This window comes from Drosophila suzukii, chromosome 2R (assembly GCF_043229965.1).
Source record: "Drosophila suzukii chromosome 2R, CBGP_Dsuzu_IsoJpt1.0, whole genome shotgun sequence".
NCBI lineage: Eukaryota > Metazoa > Arthropoda > Insecta > Diptera > Drosophilidae > Drosophila > Drosophila suzukii.
In genome coordinates, this window is record NC_092081.1 from 19,247,111 (window position 1) to 19,268,126 (window position 21,016).

Below are 21,016 nucleotides of genomic sequence, written 5' to 3' on the forward strand. Positions count from 1 at the left end.
TCCTCAGCTCCCAACTTCAGCTGCAGCTCAAGACCAAGTCGCAGTCCAAACCCAAACCCCAGACATTGGGTCTTTGGCGTAAAACTTGAAAAGCGTTCCTTTCATGGCTTTGGCCCATTGTCTTGAGCTCGGCGGCTACTGGTCATGCATAGCTCCTCCAGGTCCACCTCCTCTTCCCATTCCCATTCCCATTCCCAATCCCCCGACCCTTCATCTTCATCCTCATCCCGAGGAGCTGCTGCATTCCTGCGCACCGTCCGCTTGGAATGATGAACGATGTGTCGCTGATGACCTGATCAAAGTGGAGCATCTGCACGCATATCGATTGCAGAGCAGTGGTCAGTTCGGTTCATTGGGATGGCCAGTTCATCGGGGACGTCGCAGGATGCTCGCTGGCCTGTTGCAATGTTTAGGGACATGACATTTTTTCTCGTACCGTTTGCTAAAATAACTTTGTTAAGATTTTTGCAACTCGCTTTGGGCCCCGTCGTCTTCTCACAGGGCCAAAACCAAATGGGCCAAAAAAAAACACACACACAGAAAAGGAGAGCCAGCGAAAAAGGGACAAATTTGATGTGGCAGGCAGGCAAAGGGGTCTTCTTGAATTGCATTTCCAATGAGCCACATAAATCTTGCCCTCTGCCGTAGCACCCAACCGAGAAGTAGTAGTCGCTGTCGCTGACCGATTTTATGACAAATGTATTTTATGAACTGTCAAAATAGGTGTTGAAAATGAATTAATTTGCTCTCTCGCACTCTCGACTCGCCGACATTTGGCGGCGAACATCAGTCAATGTATCTGCGAGATCCGTAATGCGTAAGGTCGACTGACATTTGTAACTGAGTTGCAGTTGTAGATGGTTTGTGTAACAAGAGCCGTCCATTGGGAAGGGTAGGGGGCGTTAAATCACCGTTTCAGCTGCGCCTGCGCAGAGCTCCGAAAAGTGAAAAACTGAAAACTGAAAAACCGAAATCCGAAACTGGCAATTACGCTCGACTCAGCTCAGCTCGCTTTTTACCTCTGCCGTGCCTAGATATGATGTTTGAATGTCTGTCGATTGTCGCCGGAGCACATAAATCCGCTAATTTAATCAGCCGGGGGGCGTGGCACGTGAGGCACGTGACAAGCGGCGTTTGATCTGGCCCACTCGGCGGAAGGGAAATGCAGGGGGAAAGCCAGCTGCCCGGGGGAATCACAAGAGAAGGGCGGCGGCGGGAGGCAACTCCCCTTAATGCAGATCTAATCCCTCAAATTTCTTTTGTCTTCCTTCTAGGGTCTAAAAAATTATGTCCATTTACCAAAGTTAAAAATGGTACAATCCAAAAACAATTGGGGTTTAAACACAGAGAAAGTAAGTACTTTTTAGTATTTTATTAGTATTAAGATATTTTAATACTAAATGAACATAATTTTAAGAAATCTTTATACTAATAAAAAACTTATAAATACTTACTACTTATAATACTACTAAATGCTAAAATCCAAAATGTATCTACATTTTTTACAACAACTTGATAAATAGTTGTCCAAATATAGAGTGTAATATATCGTTGAACTCGTATTAAAATTGCCTGTCGATTTGCATTCAAACCTAAACTTTTTTAATTTTGACCATTTTTTGTAAAAAATTGTGATGTAACCCTTTATAAAAAATGCAAAAATTGACCAAAAAGTATATTTTTCAAAATTAGTCGGGAAGTGTTTTAGATCGTTAGCCTCAGTTTTTAGCTGAGCAAATCTGTTTTCTTTTAGTTTTGGGATCATTTTCAGGAAAGTTATGACTAAAAAACCGACTGAAAAAATTTATTTTTGATAAAAGATAGTTTTTTCCACAAATATGTGAAAAATGAATTTTAATTGGCAATTATTTTTTATAGATCATAGCTTTTTTCCAAATTTAAGGATTAAAAAAAAATAGAGTGATAGAAAGTAATGTGGATCTTCTAATAAGGTTTTAAGCTGTACAAATCAGTCGATCTTTTAGTGTTGAGATCGTTGTCACGAAAGTTACGAAGAGAAAAGACCTAGAAATTTGTAGTTCTGATTTCAAGGTTTGGGAAACAGAACTTAATAGAAACATCTTTAAAAAACTCATCCAACGATATATAATCACAAATACCAATTTCCTTTAATGTAAGTATTTATATTCTTCCTGCTTTGACTTTCCTACGATGCATCCACCGATTCCCCCAATATCTGGTGCAATAATTCAGAATTTTATTGCGACACATTTGAAATCCGAGCAACTGGCAAAATGTTTATTCCACAAAAGCTAATCTTTTATTTATGGTGTTGACATTAGGGGGCGAATGCGAGTGTGGGGATCGGGGCTGCTGGGGGCTGGCCAGCCGGCATATGATTACCGCTGATCCGAGTGATCGCATGACGTTTTCATAAATACATAAATAAATGTTAAGGAGCAGCCCCAAGTGCAACCAGTCGCCGGCTTTCCCAAGCTTCTGGCTGCTGTTAGCCAGGCGTGAAACGCGTTTTGTGTCCCCGGCTGCGATTTACTCGACCGGGCCAGGCCAGCCGGCTCATGTTTAATGCGAAAGTTGAGAGCTGTGCGGATCAAGAGCAGGCCAGATCGAATGTGTTGGCCGCGACACCTAACACAAGTCCAAGTCCACAGGTCTTTCAGTCAGTCCATCTCGAACCCCGATCCCAGCTGAGGCCTATGCAATGCTCTGGGGATCTGGGGATCTGGGGACACAACAGAATACGCAATAAACACATTAACGTGTTATTTAGTTGTCAACATGGTCAGGAAGCTGGCTTCGCTTGGCTTTGATTCGAACCGCTGGCCATCAGGAGAAAATCAGCCTTTAAGCATGGGCTTCTCCAGAGATCTGTGTATAAGCTATGCTAAATTAACTAAATCTCGTACCCAGGCCCGCATGGAAACATTTGAAATTCTCGCCAATTGTGGGTGACCCCTTTGCCCGCAAAGCCGCCCAACTTGGAGACAAAGGAGCTTCAGGCAAAACAATGCTCTATAGTATATGGATAGGGGTTGGGACGGCTGGAGATGGAGCTGTAGTTCCCAGGTTCCCAGCTCGAAAAGTGCCGCATCATCCGCCCGGCTTGAGATCCGTCGAGTTCTGGCTCTGGAACAAGCCGAGCCGAGCTGAGCTGGGGATATGTCATAAATTGATTGACCCAAGTGCCCGAACTGGAACTGGAACTGTCCCATCTCCGCCTCTGAGGCTCACAAAACTGATTTATGATTATTTCGCAGACAATTAAGACAAATAAAACGCAGCAACAAGCCAAATTCAATTAAATCCATTAACAGGGAAGAAGCTCAATCGTCCCTCTCTTTGTATTATATAGTTGGGTGCTGTACTGTGGATCCCACACACTCTATAAAGACTGGGGATCGTATGGAAGAAAGAAAGAAAGAAAGCGTTCCATAGGGGTTCTCCTCTATCTCCATCTCTCTCTCTCCCAGACTAACCACAGCAACAAAAGGGAACAGCTTGACCTCTGGAGGTCAATTAAATTGACTCGATTTGCGGACAACTGCCGAGCGGCGCTGAAACAATTCGATTACCACAAGGGGTAGGCAACAACAACAGTGGCACATACACATATGTTTATTCGTTTCGAGAGTGTTTGGGCTAATCAAGATGTGGCTCATGCAAACAACTTGAACCTAAGGTCACTCACTCACTCAGTCGGTAGGCATTTCAATGGCCCCAGTTGACAAATCAAAGTGTTTGGATATCGTCGCATGTTAGGGGTTGACATCTCTAGTAATCAATGGTCTTTAACCACTTTATTAGGATGGATTTTGATTTGGGTTCTGGAGACAGTACAACACAAGAAGGAGATGAACCATCCTAAACCATCCTGAAAACATCTTGATTCTTTAAAGGAACCATAATCGCTATTATCTTCCTGCTCTGGAGACAATTTAGTTAAGGAAAGTCTTTCTAAACATCCTTAACAGGATTATAATAGTTAAGCACTTGGAAGATACATTTTTTAATAACCATCAGATAAGTATTAATAACTGTATTACAACTTTAAATCCGCCTGCTTTAGAGACTGTCATTAAAAAAAACCTCTCTAGAGATCTACTCATCATAAGCTCGTACGATACACTTTATAAGTAACCATTTGATAATCGTTAAGGAATGTATTACACCTTTTTATCTAAGTGCTTATCTAACTGGCCCATAAATTTCAACTGCTTTTGGCCCATAAAATCTGTTTATAGTTCACAGAATTGTTTCTCAATCATCGGGCTCGTAAAACTTATTACTAATCCGCATTAAAGCTGCCACTGGTTAGCTTTGATATGCCCATTAAATTCCATTACCTAACCGCACTCGCTATCGATGACACTTCCTATCCATGACCTGCGACCCCCGGCCAATGGGTTGACCGCAAAAGTTTGTGCAAACAATAATGAGCAAATCCATTTAACTCTTTAACGGACAGGAAGGAAGTAACGTTTGCCATGTGATGTGTTTGAAATGAAAACTTTTTGCAACTGCCAGCGAAAAGCGAAAAGAAAAAGTGAGCAACGCGCACAGAGTAAATTAAACTACGTGATATCATTAAAAATGCAGTAACAAACAACAAGGTAAATACAATAAATAAAGAGGTGTCGCCGACTGTCAATCAAAACCTTGGAGAGGGGATTACGTAGGTAGAGGTGTGAGGCGCCCCCTGCCGGGCGCACTCTAAACACAGAGCGGATAATACAAATGCATCTGGATTTGGACCACGCCCACCATCCGATCTTGTTTACCAGCGTCTTTTGTTCGGGGCATGTGCACTTTTGCAGCGGATTATCGATGTCGCACTTTGAGGCTCGTAATAGATCAATTTTCAATCAATATGCATTGGCGCAGCGGGCAGTCGAGGGTTAAAAGGGAAGGGTCCCGGTTCGGAACCACAGATCGGATCCGCAAGCTGCAGTCTCCCACAGAGAGTTTAGGGAACCCATCTAATTGCAGAGGCTGCGGCCAGGGGCCCAGAAATCGATTAAGAGGCCCACTGGAGAAAGAGAGTGCTGGACCAGAACCTGTCCAGTTTTCAGTTCCAGGTTTACGTCCACATCCAGATTCACAGATTCCAGGTCCCCGTGGTCAAGCCCATTCAGCCGTTGTTTGCTGCCGTTGTTTTATTATTATTACTACTATCTATTGATGGCGATCGGTAGATCGGTCGATCTGGTGATCGGCAACCTGTTGCTACGATCGCATTTTGTAATTTAATGCTCGGCTTCTGGTTAATTGCCACTTTCATTGTTCAGCGGACGTTTGGCTTTGGGTTCGAGTTTGAGTTTGAGTTTGAGTTGAGCCACACACAGCAGGCATTTCATTGATTCGGCGCAGATTAACCCATGAGTGGCCCCCAGCCGATGTGTGAATGGGTTCGAGCTTTGGCCCCGGCTTAGTTTTGATTAATTTCACCTGAACTTGGCCCGCTGTGAGGCCCCACATCTCTCACCTTTTGTGGACATGGGGAAGCTTCTGATGTGGGTTTGTATTTGAGGTGTTTTTGTATTTTCAGAAACGATTCCAGATCGAGAGTGCTTCTGTGACAGACGCTCAAATCGAATTCGCCATGCCCGCCTAACTTCCAGGAAATATTAATAGGTTTTTTCGATTTCACTGAAGCTTTGTGGGGCAAGAAAGATAATGTGGTTCTTTCATATAGAATATAGATGGTTAGAACATTATGATTCTATCAAGGTCAGCTATTTCTATAAATACAAAATACAACAAGTGAATGCTCACAATGATTCATATTGGACCTTTAATTATTAATAAATTAGTATAATACTTTAAAAAAAAATATTATAATAATAGAGCGCAATTAATAATAAAACAATTTAAAAATCACGTAATTTCTCTAGTTCCGAGTTCTTATTTGAAATCCTGTTATTATTTATACATATAAATGTTTTCAAAACCTAAGAAAATGTAAAATTACTTACTATTCATAGTTTTAATGAAATCGAAAGTCTATAAAAAATATATATATTATATATTATATATATAATATAATAATTATTTCTTATAGACTTTCGATTTCATTAACAGAAACTTGTTGAACTACTATGCCATTAAACTTCTTGTTTCCTTTTCTTGTTTTGTTTAATAGGTAACTTAAACGATTGACTTAATAAAAGTAACAAGTTATTCTCTGGCCGCTTTGATCCCGAAGGTCACCCCAGTTATACAACCATTTGGGAAGTGCTCTCGAGATCTAACAGGCTGTATCCTGCAGCTGCTCAGCTCCGTTAGGTCCTCCGCCAGATGCAGGAGTTCCAGTTCCAACTGTAAGGCGGTTGTAATTGTAAGGGGCACCCAGGGAGTGAGTTGACAATCCGAGCAGTTGATCGAGTTGGGGCGGGCTCAGGAACAGGAACCGAGGGAGGATAATGGCGCAGAGTCCTGGAAATCTCGGCAAGGGGTGACCAGTAAGCGGTAAGCACCCTTGAAGTTAGCACTCGAAAGGGCGCAACAAATGTGGCAGAGGCACAAGTTCAAGGCTTTGTTTCCAGCGGCTTCCGGGAGTCGCAGTCCGGGCATTGACAATTCAAATTGGATTCTCAAGACGGCGGCACAGGAATCGCGCACCACGGCGCTGGGCGGAACTCGCCACTCGCCTGCCTGCCTGCCCTCCAGTCTCCTCCACCACCACCATCTCCATCTCCATCTCCATTCCCATCTCCATCTACAGGCTACTCCTCTGCAGAGCCGGGCACAAAAAAACAAGTAAAATCCGCTCACCTTTCGCTAGCTGCTGCTGCCTGCATTGTGTAATCCAAAACGCGCCGGAAATCAGCTTGGCAGCAGCACAAAAACCAAAAAAAAAATATATATATATAAAACTCGAGAAGAAAGCAGCGGCAGTATTTTCGGTTCACGCCCATTCGAATGTTTTAAACAAAAAAGCCGGGCGGGAAAAAGCGAGAGAGCGAGAGGAGCCGGGCGAACAATTGCATAAAGGTAAAAAACAGTGAGTGGCGAAGGTGCAGCGGCTCATGAGAGCGAAATGTGTATCCGCGTATCTGCAAGATACAAACATGCGCAGCAGTTGCCCAACTGCGTAACCCTAGAAGGGACCCTTTGTCCTGGCCCTATCCTTAAGCCCCGCTCCCCGCAGGGATTCGATCTTAGGGCTCGGATTGTCGCAGCTCTAAACTGGTGAGGTGCACGGGAAAAAAGAAGCAGTTCAAGTTATTAACATTAATTTGTTTATCATTTTGGTAAGTATGCCATGGGAAAAGAAAAGGAAAACTTTATACTTATTGCGTTTTTCAACTGTGTAGTGTTAAATTGTATTAAGGTATTTTTGAATTGTAATAAAAGGCCTAATGGACTTACAGAAATATGTAAATATGAAACTTACAGAAAAATGTAACTATGATAGAACCACAGTCAATTTAAGATTAATAGTTCTATAAAGCAATATGATCTATCGTTTTCAAGACCTATTGATTTCTTATCCCATTTTCATTTTAAATTAGTATAGTATTAAAGTCATATACATGTTATCTAACTCAAATACACAAGATCATAAAAAAAACACAGTGCATATTGGGCATTAGATGCTTTGAATATACCAATCTAAAACCATAACACTGTTTTGGCTATGGGACTTTATAACAAAAACCTGAGTTTAAGTCCCACTAGGTATAATTTCTTTTAAATTTTTGCCTAAAGTATATTTTTTTGTTTAACTAATGATATTTGACAGTTTTTTTAAAAAAATACTGTGATATCAATTTTTAATTGCGTTTTAAATTTTCTGAACAAACAGTCTTAAACAACTATTACTTTTGTTTTATTATTATTTTATTATTTAACAACAGTTGAATAATGTACTTTTCTTTTCTCCTACCAATCAGATAATCAACCTCATCGGCTTTTCTCTCGGTGCACCGGTGTACCGCCGTGAGTTTTTGCATCCCAATATGTAGTTGAGTGTCTGGCAATTGTTTGCTTTTTGTTCGCCGCTGTGTCGGATCAGTCAATTACGCAATTAGAGCGGGCACTCTGGTCGCCGAGTAACTAATTTCTGGGCATCAACTCCTGGCACCTTCCCCGATTTCCCCCGATTTGCAGCGATCTACCCCCTCTACATAGATTGGAGCATTTCACTTTCAAGGTCACCAGACAGTCTATAATTTACTTTTTTTCGGCTCGCCGCTGCGCATGTGTGCGTGTGTATCTGTGTGTGTCCCGTTCACCCATTTGGCAAACATTAAATTATCGTGTTTCTGTGGCCTGCCCTGTTGTTGTTTTTATTTTCGGGCCAATTTGCAATTATGTTGTTTTTGTACAGCACATATTATTATTATTACTTTCAGCAGAGTCTGGCGATGGATGGAGATGGTGAGTCTGGGCCTGTTGTCGGAACCCGCCATATAATCGTGCCGAAGTCGAAGACCCAGAGAGATCGAACGTCCAACTGGGATCACCGAAGAGCCCGCCAAGTGATTGACTTCTGATTGACTTGTTGAAATGCGGAACAGGTTAACCGAAGCCATTTGTCCCTGGGATCCATACACTCGTACCCATCCATCCATATATATATCCACGCACTCGTTGAGAACCGGAGACCTTAACCTCGTAATTAGCCCAACACTTGTCGCCCAATTTCTATTGCAATTAACCCGCACATTGGGGCAACTTTACAACTGGCAAAGTGTATATAATTTGGTAGAGCTGTCGAGATATGTATAACCGAAATTAGGGTTAGAGGGATGGAGTAGAAGAGAAGAGTTTATCGGGTAATGGGTGGGATGTTAAGAACTTGAATTGGTTATTAATTGAATTAAGAAGTCTGCCATTTAAAAAAAGATTTACTTAACTACTTATTATTAAAAAGACACTATTATTATTATCTTCAAGATATAAGAACTTAATAAATATCGGGGGAATGCTGTATAAAAATAAGTAACCGTGATATGTATTTGTTTAATTTTAAGCATTTCAGGCAGTATTTAAAAAATATCTTAGAGGATTATAAATATGTTTGCACTAAGAAATCTAAGATTATCTAAAATTTGGAAATTAACACCTGGGTAATAATTTTAAGAAATATTTTTTACCATTTATGTAATGCCAATTTGAAAAAAATAACTACTTAGATAATAAAATATTAAAAACAACTATTTTAGTTGCAAATATTTATTTTTCGGATAGTTACCATGTTCAAAAGATTAGATGTTTTTGTCCTGCGAAATATATAAAAATATTACCATTTTGGAAAGAAAACATCTATTAAATTCAGAACCAGTTAAATTAAAGTTACAGCATGAGCTAGATAGTCGTTAAAATTTTCATTCCAACCTTAGGAATACATTTTCCCGAGGATTCCTGTCGCCAAACCCCATTTGCTACGCACCAACTTGGCATCTGTCGGGAGCTCTTAAATTCTTAAATGTGTAAAAGCGGTTTGCATCTCTCTTGAACTGGCGCCCAAATTGAAATCAAGTCACGTATTTGATTAAACATGGCGACCGGCCATGTTAGACGCTGCAAATTTGCTGGCCGGCTAACGAGGCGAGGCGACAGTTGCAGGAGCTTTGGGATCCGACACGACTCCACGACACTCCATGCCACTCCACACCAATCCACTCCAGACTCCATTCGGAGCTGCAACTCACCTCCACATCCACATCCACATCCGCCTGGAGAGTGGAGCCGTGAAGCTGTGGAGCTGACGAGGCCATCAATGGCCTAATTGCACTTATTATGGACTCACGGGGGCTAAGAAGTCATTACAAAATTTCTCATCACACTTTCAGTGGCGGCCGTTACTCGCGGCTTTTGCCACAGCAGCTCGGCAGCAGTTGTTCAATTTATAAATTGAAATTTGAAAATTAATTGAAAATTTCATGCCAGCTAATTTGAAATAGTTCAAAAGCCTGAGAGCCTCGAAATTAGCTTTATTAATCACAATCTTTCTGGGGCTTTTGCGTAGGCCTCGAATAAGGCAGCTCAACTCAGCACCTCGCCGCAGCAGCTTATCCAGTGTATAATTTGTGGGACTTTGTTGCACCCAGATCTCCGAGATCTCCGCCCCCCGAGGTGTTTTTCTTTCCAGCTGAAGACTTCTCCGCTTTTCGCAGCGGTTGCATTTTTACCGCAAAGGCAGCCAAGTAAGTTGTATGCGGTCATGCCCCTCACCGCACCTCACCCCCCCCCCCCCCCCCCCTCGCTTTTCTGCACAGAGAGAAATAGATGTGTGATATGTAAGGTCACTTTACTTAGCTGATCAATGTCATTATTATTCGCCTGCTACCAGCAATGGCAATTTTGCATTTTTCTTACATTGTTGAGTTTCAAAAAAATATTGAAATTCATTGCAAGTTGTAGAGTTTCATCCCAAACTTTTGTTATTGGGCTCTACAAACAAGGCTGAAATAAAATCGAACAAGCTACCACTTCTATATAAATATTTCATAAAAGCATTAACAAAGATCCAAAAACAAAAGAAACCTAAAATATAAAAAGAAGATAACAAAACCGTTGATTTTAGATACTTCTTATATTACGGGTTACACTTTATGAACCTTTTTTGGTAACATATTTAAGTTTGAAATACTATCCTATTGATAATGATCCTATCATATGACACTTTCTTTATTTTTCCTTAACACAAGATACTGGATTTAATATAAAAGTAGAAAGTTAAGTAAGGGTTATATGGTAAAGGTCTTAAGTAACCTAAATATTGGTAACAAACAGAAGATGAAAAGTGTTAGCCATAAGAAATTTAGAAAAACTTCAGCTTTATAGTGTCGGATCATCTTAGATCATTATAGATCAGCTTAGAAAATCGCAACTAAATTATCTTAAGGACTTAAAACATTTGAAGGAAATGGATTAGGTCGGATAGAAAGTAAACACTTGCACAGATCATCTTGATACAATAATATTACTAGAAACATAAGAAAAATTTAGATATCTATGTCTATCATATCATGGTCATCATATATCGATCTATTTTTCTGCGAGTGTCTGATTTTGGGCCTTTGCTTGGGTGGCTGGCACGCAAAGCAGCAATGTAGCAATGTAGCAATGTAGCAACGTGAGCACCCGTGGAAATGGAAATGGATGTGGATGTGGAAGTGGAAGCCAAGTTAAGAGCCAAGAGCCGCATGGCCACATATCTATATAGCCATGTAGCCACAAGCGTTCGCGTCGGCCATAATGCGAAATCCGAATGCGTTACGTGCCTACATATGTAACTGGGTGCATATACGTACGTACGTACATATGTGCATGCGATGCGAACTTATACATATGTTTTTCTGCACGCGTACTACACGCAACATGGCGTCGCCTCTCCACACACGCACACACACACACTCAAGCGAAAGCCAAGAGGAGAAAGAAAGAGAGAGAAGATGCAGCAACGCTTTCATCGGAATTTCGTTGCTGCATTTTTGTTTTTATTTCTGCTTTTCGTTGTGGCATCTCTCTCCTCTTTCCCATCTTTCCCATCTTCCCCCTCTTTCTCTCCTTCCTTAGCGTTTTGTAAGCATTCAGCATTGTTTTCTTTTTTGCGATTTCTTTGCCTCGAGGGCATTTAGCTGCCCGCATATTTGATGCAAATTTCGCATTAAGGAGATTCGTTAGGGGTCGCCAGAATATTAAGTATACGCAAGGCCCGCCAAAGCACATCAAGTATACGCCGAAATGCTAATTTGGGTTAAGCATAAAATCAAAGTGCATATTAACTTATGAATAAGAATTTACATAAGTTATATGTTTTTGTTAGATATTCTGGTATTTTAATTTTATTTTTTTGTAAATTTGGCAATTGCACCGGCTTTAAATCAAGCTGAATACTAACTTTAAAATAGATACTTAATTGCTTCATTTTTTTGGATATTACGGACCATTATTCGTGGTATTTTAAAAAATGCAATATTATTATTACTTCAGGCGACCCCAGAAACTTCAATCTTTAGAAGTATACATTATTATAATTGTCTCATGCTATATTATAGTTAAAACTTAAAAGTATAAATATATCTTACATGGGGCTTTGATACATTCTAAACACCTATAATATTGGCTACACATGTAGATTGCATTTTGTAATTAACATATTTAATAACTCAGTATATACCTTCTCATAAAACAGTTGAATCCACAAACAGAACGGCTTTTTCCAATCAGTACCTGCTATAAAGAATTGAGTTATTTCTTTCCGCCCCAAACCACATCTCCATTAACCAATGAAGCATCCAAGCCATCAATGTCATTTTCAGCTGACAGATTATAGGCATTTTATCTATCGATCTGTCTGTATAATCAAGCCGTTCTCTTATCTAACCTGCCCTGCTATTTTCAACGCCACAGTCCACACTTGACTCATACATGACCCAACTATTAGGCCAATCGCATGGTGGCCATCAACCAGACCCTCCCACTTCCAACTCCCATTCCGAATCCACCTCCAGTTCCCTGTAAACCCCGGCTGTTCCCATTCGTAGTGCCAACTTTGGCAAGTTTGCGACGATGAGCAGCGGATTCGGATTCAGAATCAGATTCTCTGATGCAGATACAGATTCAGATTCAGATTCTGTTGCTGATTTCGATGCCTCGTCCGTTTGCTGACGGAATGCCATGTTAGATGGCAGCAAACATGCCGCTCGATGGCAAGAGTCGGGCCAGGCCGACTTAATTGCATATTTGCATAGGCGCAGAGCAGAAAAACACACGAAATGCACATACACCAGTTGCCATGTAAGTAGAACACGACTGAAAAAATCAAAAAAAAAAAAAAAACAGAAAAAAACAGCGACGTTGGGGCGCCTGCCTCTTGGAGAATGGGAGATTTCGAGGGTGTGGCCCGGCCCCATAGAGGTGGATGGGGTATACGGATGCCCATTTGCATGCAGCACCGGCGGGAGAAACTGAACTGCAGCGAAACTGCAGCAACGAAAGAAATATGCCACCTATTTCTGCACTTTTTTCCAACCATTTTTACCATTTTTCCCGATCGTCTTGTTGGAAAACCAATACCAATCCAATTTATCCAACCAACCAGCCATATATCCATCAATCCCAGTCTGCATCTATCAATGCATCGGGCAAGGCATTCGCCAATCCATTCATTTCCATAGAAATGTGCGAAGATTATATGTTTCGTCAAACGCGAAATTGCGCACGAATATGCCAGACCCACCGCCCCCAACTCTCTTTTGGCCAACTCCAGCTCGGGATCCCAACTCCCCCGACTCCTTGGTGTCATGGTTGTTGGTCGGTGCCCGAGTTTGCACTGTTTCGCTGGTTGTTGTGCCTCTTTTTTTTTTGGTCCCCACTCGATGGAAGCGGTTTTGAGGCTGCACCATGCACCATGCACCATGCACCATGCCCCACTATTCGACACACATGCCCCGCTCGTTTGGCTGCCATTGTGGTTGATGCAGCTAAAACGGGGCGTATGAGTGTTTTCAGCCATCTTCCCCTTAAACAACAAAAAACAAAAAACCCACTGTGGCTCCAAAGGTTTTTTGGGCTTGGTTTGTTTTCATCTAGGGTTACGGCGCCGGTTTCACTGGCTCACAAGTTGTGAAGGCTTCTGGTGATAAGATATGCATTAGCAGACAGCCAGCTAGCAATTAATGGGGATAGGGGATTTGATTAATAAAGAATATTTGGAAAACCCTGTGGGTTTTCTTATAACATATAATTTAAATCATCATAGGTGGTATTATAATTTCACACATAAATTTTTCATAACTAAATGGGCTAATCAATATGGTACTTACTTTAGAGTCATCATAAAACATTGGACTACATGCAAATAATACTCTAAGCCCGTGGCGGAACTAGAATTTGGTTGTGGGGGGGATTGGTTGAGTATAAATTAAAACTTGGGAATGTATACTTTTTAACTCCCAGTAGATTCTATAAAAGATACTTATTTTCCTTCAAACGAAGTCAGATCTCATTTTTAACCATTTATGGCCTTATGAAAAATCACTTTATCTTAACATAGTTCTCTTGCATTCGGAATTATAATAATACTGATTGGTTAAGGGAAATTATTAGTCTTACAATGTTGTCGAAAGGCATATAGTACTTAAGCGGCCCTAGTCCAGCCATAGTTATTAATTGTAATGGATAGTAATTAAGTACCAGGCAGCTATTACAGCAAAATATAAAATCGATTACGCCCAGAAAAGTATGAATTCGTCTAGGCCAATCGAAGCAAAAGAATGACCATGGTGTAGACATGTCACAGGGACTTTGTTAATATTTGATGCCAATTTATTTTTCAAATTGCAGACACACACTGTGCAAAAATTCTCATGTTACTTTCCGCCTTCTCTGGAACTTGAGTGTGGGTGGTGGGCACTTTGCATGCCATTGTTGGGTTCCTATTCCTATTCCCATTGCGATTCCTTTTCCGACTCCAACTCTGAGTCCTAACTGCAATGTGCGATGATTGTTCCCTTTGGATGTTGATGTTACGACCTTTCTCGTCACTTTGCTCCAAAGTGTTTCCCCGTCCAAGTTTTTCCTCCGGTTTTCCTCGTTTCTCTAGTTTTTGCTCCATTTTTACCACACTAATACTACTTAGTTATGGGTTTCACTGCTGTTTTTTTAGACTAACAATTATTCCTTAACTGCACTTTAGCAGCACCAAATGTCAGGCCCACTGAGTGTTCATTATAAAATTCCATCGGCAGTTTCTTCAGCTTCGGTTTTCTAAAAAAGGAAAATAAAGCGGAGGTTGGGAAATCGATGGAAAGCTGCGAGGTGGGGTTAGTGGTGGGGGATTACACAGAACGTATGCAAAGAATAGAAAAATTTATGACTGTGGCGAGGGCATTACGTGTCTGTCAAACATTTCCGCCAGAAAGAGAGGTGCCCAGCTCCATGATGTTCGCCATCACGGAATACGAGCCAAATACAAAACACAATGTTACAGCGAAAAAAAAAGGCACACAAAATGTACAAAAAACATTCTTATCTGGGGAGTTGTGCGCGCACAAGAAAAAGGAGTGCAAAACCAGGGCCAAAACCCAAATCGTGGCTAAAAGGGGGCGGGTTTGGGGGACCGGGAATGACGTTAACCCACCATGGCCGCCATCATAGCCCCGCACGAAGCATTCGCGACTCACGTCCAATGCGCACCGCGTTCTGATTCGTTTCGCTTTTTGCATGACTTGAGATCGTAAAAAATTCATATTTTTTCTCTCGCTTTATTTTTTTTTGTGTTTTTTTTTTTTATAGTGTTTTTTGTGTTTTGTTGGCTGCGTATGGTGCAGGAAGCCAGCTTTTGCGGGCGTTTTCAGAGCCGGTCATAATATTTAACTCACCGCTCCCTCGCGGGGTTGCTTTTGCTTTTCATTAGGCTGCGCGGAGAACGGACCGCCATATTGCCAGTTGAAGGAGCAGGGAGCCAGGAGCAGGGAGCAGGGATCAGGGAACGGGGACATCCACCATCTTGCCTCGCCTCATTTGGTTCGTTATTGCTCATTTCTTTTCCCGGCCTGCCAGATTAATGGGTGCGATAAGGTCGCCGGCCGCCAGTAGGTGTAGCCCAAGACCCCAAGAACCCGATACCCGGATACCCCGATACCCCTTGCCCATATCCAAAACCCATATCCAAACTTAGGTTCAGACGCCAGGAGGCTTTGGATTCAGCCATACCATCCTCCAACCCAATATGGTAGCCTTCGCACATCCAAGCCCGCATGCCAAGTTGGTTTTCCCTTCCGCGCCTTGGAATGCGCTGTTTTTGGCCAAAACGAAGCCAAAGGGCACTGCCATTCCAGCCAGCCCCATCTTCGCCTTCTGCTTCTTCTTCTTCATCCACATCCACTGACTTTGACTCAGACTCTGGGCACTAAGTTCTTATCTGCCACCAGGAATCTCCAGCCAATCCCGCCCAGTTTTATGACTCACAACAAGGAGAGGAAGGCTCGAATTCGGGTTTTTCGTTTGGCTTTTGAGGTGATGATGGCAGATATAAAGTTCTAAAGGCAGGATTGGATTTCAATGAGAATGGCGATCCATGCTTTTAAGTAAGACCATCCTCACCTGAAACTCTATCAAACAATTGAATAACTACAAAGTAACAGCTTTATTAATCTGCATATATATTTATATGGAATAAATTTAGACTTAAGTTAATAAATTTGTCTTAATCTTTCGTACAACGATTTTTTATTGTTTACCAATACCAACACGGATAGTTATGTAACTATGAACATAGTTTAATACTATTAAAAATAGTATAAGGTATTTTGTTGTCGCTAGTTACTATTTAATAGTATTACCACTATTAGTATAATAGGAAAACTACAGAAAAATAATAGCTACTATTAAATAGTAACTACAATAAAATAGTAATGATACTATAAATCAGTACTTAAGGATTTTATTTATGATTTTATAAGTTGCAAACGATAAAAGAAACAAAACTTCTGCTATACATTATAATGATACACGCATACAACATTTGATCGTATTTACCAATAAATGGTAATACATTACGTTACCATTATATAGTACCTAATAAATTATAGTAGTTTAATAATATATAATAGCTTTACTATTTAATAGTAAGAAGATTGGGATAGTAATAGAATAAATAATAGAAAAAATGCATTGCAGAATAGAATTTATTTTACAGTAGCTACAACTTTACAGTAGTGCTCCCAATATATAGTATCGTGCGTATTTTGTTGTTGTGAGATAATCTATTTGATTGATCATAAGGTTTCTGTGTGTACCAAAAAGTTGAAAAGAAAATAATTAAAAATTCTTTTGTTACTCTCTTAACAAATATATGATCTATACATAAAAGTTCAAGTACTTTTATCTAACAATATTTGCTGCCTGCTCTCACCTTATGTACACACACTCAAAACTAAATGGATGTTTTTGTGAACCCCGCAAGGTCATCATCCACATGCTGTCACCGCGCGAATTTGACCTATTTGACGGAATCTGAATCCGCCTAGTTTGTTTGCACAGCTGAAAGTTCGGCTGATAAAAGCAGCAGGAACAAGCGCTGGCCAACTTAGTTGCCTCCACCATGTGGCTCCCACTGTTGCTCCTCCAGTTCCTCTGCCTTGGTCTGGCCAAAGGACAGATCCAGCCCAGAATCGTGGGCGGCAGCACCACCACCCTGTCCGCGGTGGGTGGATTCATGGTGAACCTGCGCTACGACGGAACGTTCTACTGCGGTGGCTCCCTGGTGAGCAGTCGGCACGTGGTCACGGCGGCCCATTGCCTCAATGGCAGGTCGGCCTCGCGGATGACCGTCCAGGGCGGAGTGAGCAAACTGAGCCAGACGGGCGTGGTGCGCCGCGTGGCCAAGTACTTCATCCCGAACAGCTTCAGCACCTCCAGCCTCAACTGGGACGTGGGCGTCATCCGGATGCAGAGCACTCTTACGGGCAGTGGGATCACCACCATACCACTTTGCACAGTTCAGTGGACCGCGGGTGACTACATGAGGGTCTCTGGATGGGGAACCACCCGGTATGGGAACTCCAATTCCTCCAATCAGCTGCGCACCGTGCGCATCCAGCTGATCCAAAAGACCACGTGCCAGAGGGCCTACCAGAACAGGGACACCCTCTCCGCCGCCGCCTTCTGCGCCCGCTCCAATGGCAAGGACAGCTGCACCGGCGACTCTGGAGGCGGAGCCATCTTCAACAACCAACTATGTGGCATCGTCTCCTGGGGACTGGGCTGTGCCGACTCCAAGTATCCTGGCGTCTACACCAGTGTCCATCGGACGCGCAGCTTCATCGTCAACGCCATGAAGAAGTAGTGGGGAGTTGGGTGTTGTGGATTCCAGTTGCCCGGATGCCCCGACTATTAATAGTTAGTTAAAATATTAATTAAAAATCTTTACTACCAAGTGCTGCATCGCCTGTCGTCAGGAAGCCCTTGGTTCGGCCCAAACCGGATGGTCGATGGGCGATGGGCAATGAAGATATCAGCTATCTACTTTGTGGCCTCGCCGCATGTAAATTGGCAGGTAATGCACACTGATTGAATAGCAGGGGAAAGTGTGGAAGCTACTTGTAAGGATTGTCGGTTTATAAGTTTAATCCTAACAGCCTCTTAACTTATGAAATTTGTTTCCTTCGATGCATTTATAAAAAGAGGTATAGGAAAATATATTAGTACAAAGATATAACTAACAGTAATTGTGGGGAAAGAAACGTTTAAAATGGAAAATATAACTTTTTATAATTTGTTTATACAGCCTTTGTTCTTATTTTTTGTTTACCTACTTAAGTAAAATATGAATTTGGCCTAAATTTGGCCTTGACTTAATTAGGGTTATTGGCTGAATTCAAATTAATGAGACTAACAACAATATGTAGCACTATTTTGGGGTGAGCTCAATAATCTAATGATCCCCAATCGTTTTCTATCTGATTCTACAATACAAGTTATTTGGTAAAATCGAATTTTTAAGCATTTGGCATAAAGGCGGCATACAGTATAGATATATGGTTGTCAAACTTTTAGTGTCAATTAAGATATACTTTAGCATAGGTTTATTTTGTTACAGTACGAGTATTTTGGGAAAAAATTGAGTTCTTCAGATTTTCTTGAGCAGAAAAATAAAAGAATCCTTGGTAATGTTCACACACTTATCGAACGAACAACAATTTTTAATAGATAAAGGCCTAAACTAAGTTGTTCAAAAACAATGAATATTATGTTATGAATATGAATGTCTCCTAGTTTTTCTATTGATAGAAGATATAAGATGAATTTGTGCCTTCATCTCATCCATGATGTTCTTAAGAAATAGCACCACTGTGCCCTGAGCAACGGCAAAGGGCCTGCGATCGATGAGTGGCTACTTCCGACTGTTGACTTTGTTGTCGCGCGCTAATTTCAGGCTATTTCTGCATAGATTTGAATTGCTTGGGGACTGCTGGTGACCAGCAGGAAGGTACCAGAACCTCCTGTACCTCCAGCGGAAGGAAGCTGGGCGCTAACCGACCACCGCGGTGGCACGGGTCAGATCCCAGCTACAAGTAAGCTTTCATATCCCGTCCAACTGATTGCTGATTGCAACTAATTTCAACTAAATTAAGTGCAGTTAAAGCGCCACTTAACACGTGCTGCGGTGCTTACTGCTCGGCGATCTGGTGACAACCAACGGATCCATCAGATGCAGCGGATCGAGCTCATTTGCTTAATTGTGCGGTGACCCGCTCCTGCGTTTAAGATAAAACTGCAATTAATTGCGGCAATTGCGATTTCCATAACGGTGGAGCACCGTTTGACTGGGCCCAATCAATCGTTGATTGAGGCAATTTCTAATGCATTTCTCCCGTTTGATTGAGCTCTTAATGGGTTCGGAATTAATACTGCCCGCTCTGTATAAACACCTTTTGCAGTATGCCGGAAAACCCGGGGGTCAAAAGTTCTGTGTCATTCGATTCAATTTGTGCTAAGTAGTCACCCCCCCACCCAACCCATCCAATCAATTGAGCTCCGAAAATAAAGTGCTAATTGCGGCAAGGCGGCAAAAGTTGCAGCCGAAAGGTTTCCCATCCATCGACAGATTGACAGCCACAAATACACGAATTACCAAGGCCTGAATAGGTGGAAACGAGTCGAGTTCCACGGCTAATCAGCTAACCAAATTATTATTATTAAACTCGTTCGCTCATGCCGGCCAATTAGCATTCTGACGGTTTCCACAGTTCCGACTGCTGGCCAGAACCCAGGGCCCAGAACCAATAAAAGATTGAACGAAACTTTTGCCGCGGCATATCGACAATTGAATTGCAATTAAGTTGCAGCCAGGTGGGGCAAGGGGGTTATTAGTTTATTACATCAACAACAAATCTCAACAAACGCTAATTAAGACACAAATAATCGAACGTGCCAACACTGAAAGCCAATAATAAGCCATATTGTGTTCCCCGGGGGTGGGTTCCCAATCCTAACCCCACCGATCCGAGGGTTCGGATATGGTATTTGGTATATGGTGAGCCTTGAGATGGGGTGGTTGTGTCGGTAGCGGTTGCTAATGGCCGGTGGGGCGGCGTCGGCGGCCGAATAAAGTTGTCCCGGCCGAAAGGACACTCGGGCAACTCAACAAAGGACTATGCAAACGTCTGGAGTTCGAACGGAGTTGAGCAGTTGGCTATAGGGACGATTTATGTCTCCATTTTGGTTGTATAGAATATATTAATAAACGCATTAGGTAAATTTATATTTCCTTAGCAAGAATACCTTTATGTTTCTTATATTAGTTTCTATCTTAGTTAGATTCACACAAAAGCAAGACGTAGAAGCAGTGGAAAACGAAAGGAAGTTTCTTTTGTTTCAATAATATATTGAATTATAACAATCTCTATTTGTTATGATATATTCAAAAAAGAATACCTACTCTAAATAGTGCATGTTATTAAGGCTAAATTAAATCGCATAAATATTTATAATGCGATAAACGGTCTATATAACCCAAAAACTAGTTGTATCCGAAAAAACCCAAAACGGATTATATCTAGATTCCATCAAAAAAAGCTAAAATATTAAATATATCAAATGATATAATATAACAATCCATTATTACTTTACATATAATTATATTATATATTATTTTAAATAAAGCCTATTTGATATGATATATTCAACCCATAATACTTCAAAGTAAATTACATTTGAGCTCATGAATATTTTGTTTATAATAAAATAGAAATAGATCACCAGAATACTTAAAAATTGATTATATCGAGGCACGTTTTAAGATAATATATAGTTTTTATTTTTATCATAAGCATTAAATATTAGAGGAAAATAAGAGACAGTTCATTTAAGGGTAAGGTATAGTTTGTATTATTTACGATCAGTAAAAGACTATAAATACCTTCCTAACGAATATTTCTAGTAATCCAATAATATAACCGTTTCTGATTTGCAAGCACTTTCAGCCCCGTAGAACAGCTATCGACCCCTGTTTCGGCCAGCTCTGCTGTCGTATCCCCTGGGTTTTGGGATCTTTTGGGCTTGCGTGAGTAGTCGG

At 41.3% G+C, this 21,016-nt stretch overlaps 1 protein-coding gene across 1 annotated transcript; it reads left to right on the forward strand.

The window, feature by feature from the left end:
• Positions 1–17,041: 17,041 nt before the first annotated feature.
• LOC108009030 (seminase) lies at positions 17,042–18,057 on the forward strand. Its single transcript, XM_017073002.3, has one exon. The coding sequence runs from the start codon at positions 17,042–17,044 to the stop codon at positions 17,783–17,785; it is 744 nt and encodes a 247-aa protein (XP_016928491.2). The 3' UTR covers positions 17,786–18,057.
• Positions 18,058–21,016: the final 2,959 nt, after the last annotated feature.

Coding starts and splice junctions, on each gene's coding strand:
- LOC108009030 (XM_017073002.3), top strand. CDS start 17,042: ATGTGGCTCCCACTGTTGCTCCTCCAGTTCCTCTGCCTTGGTCTGGCC.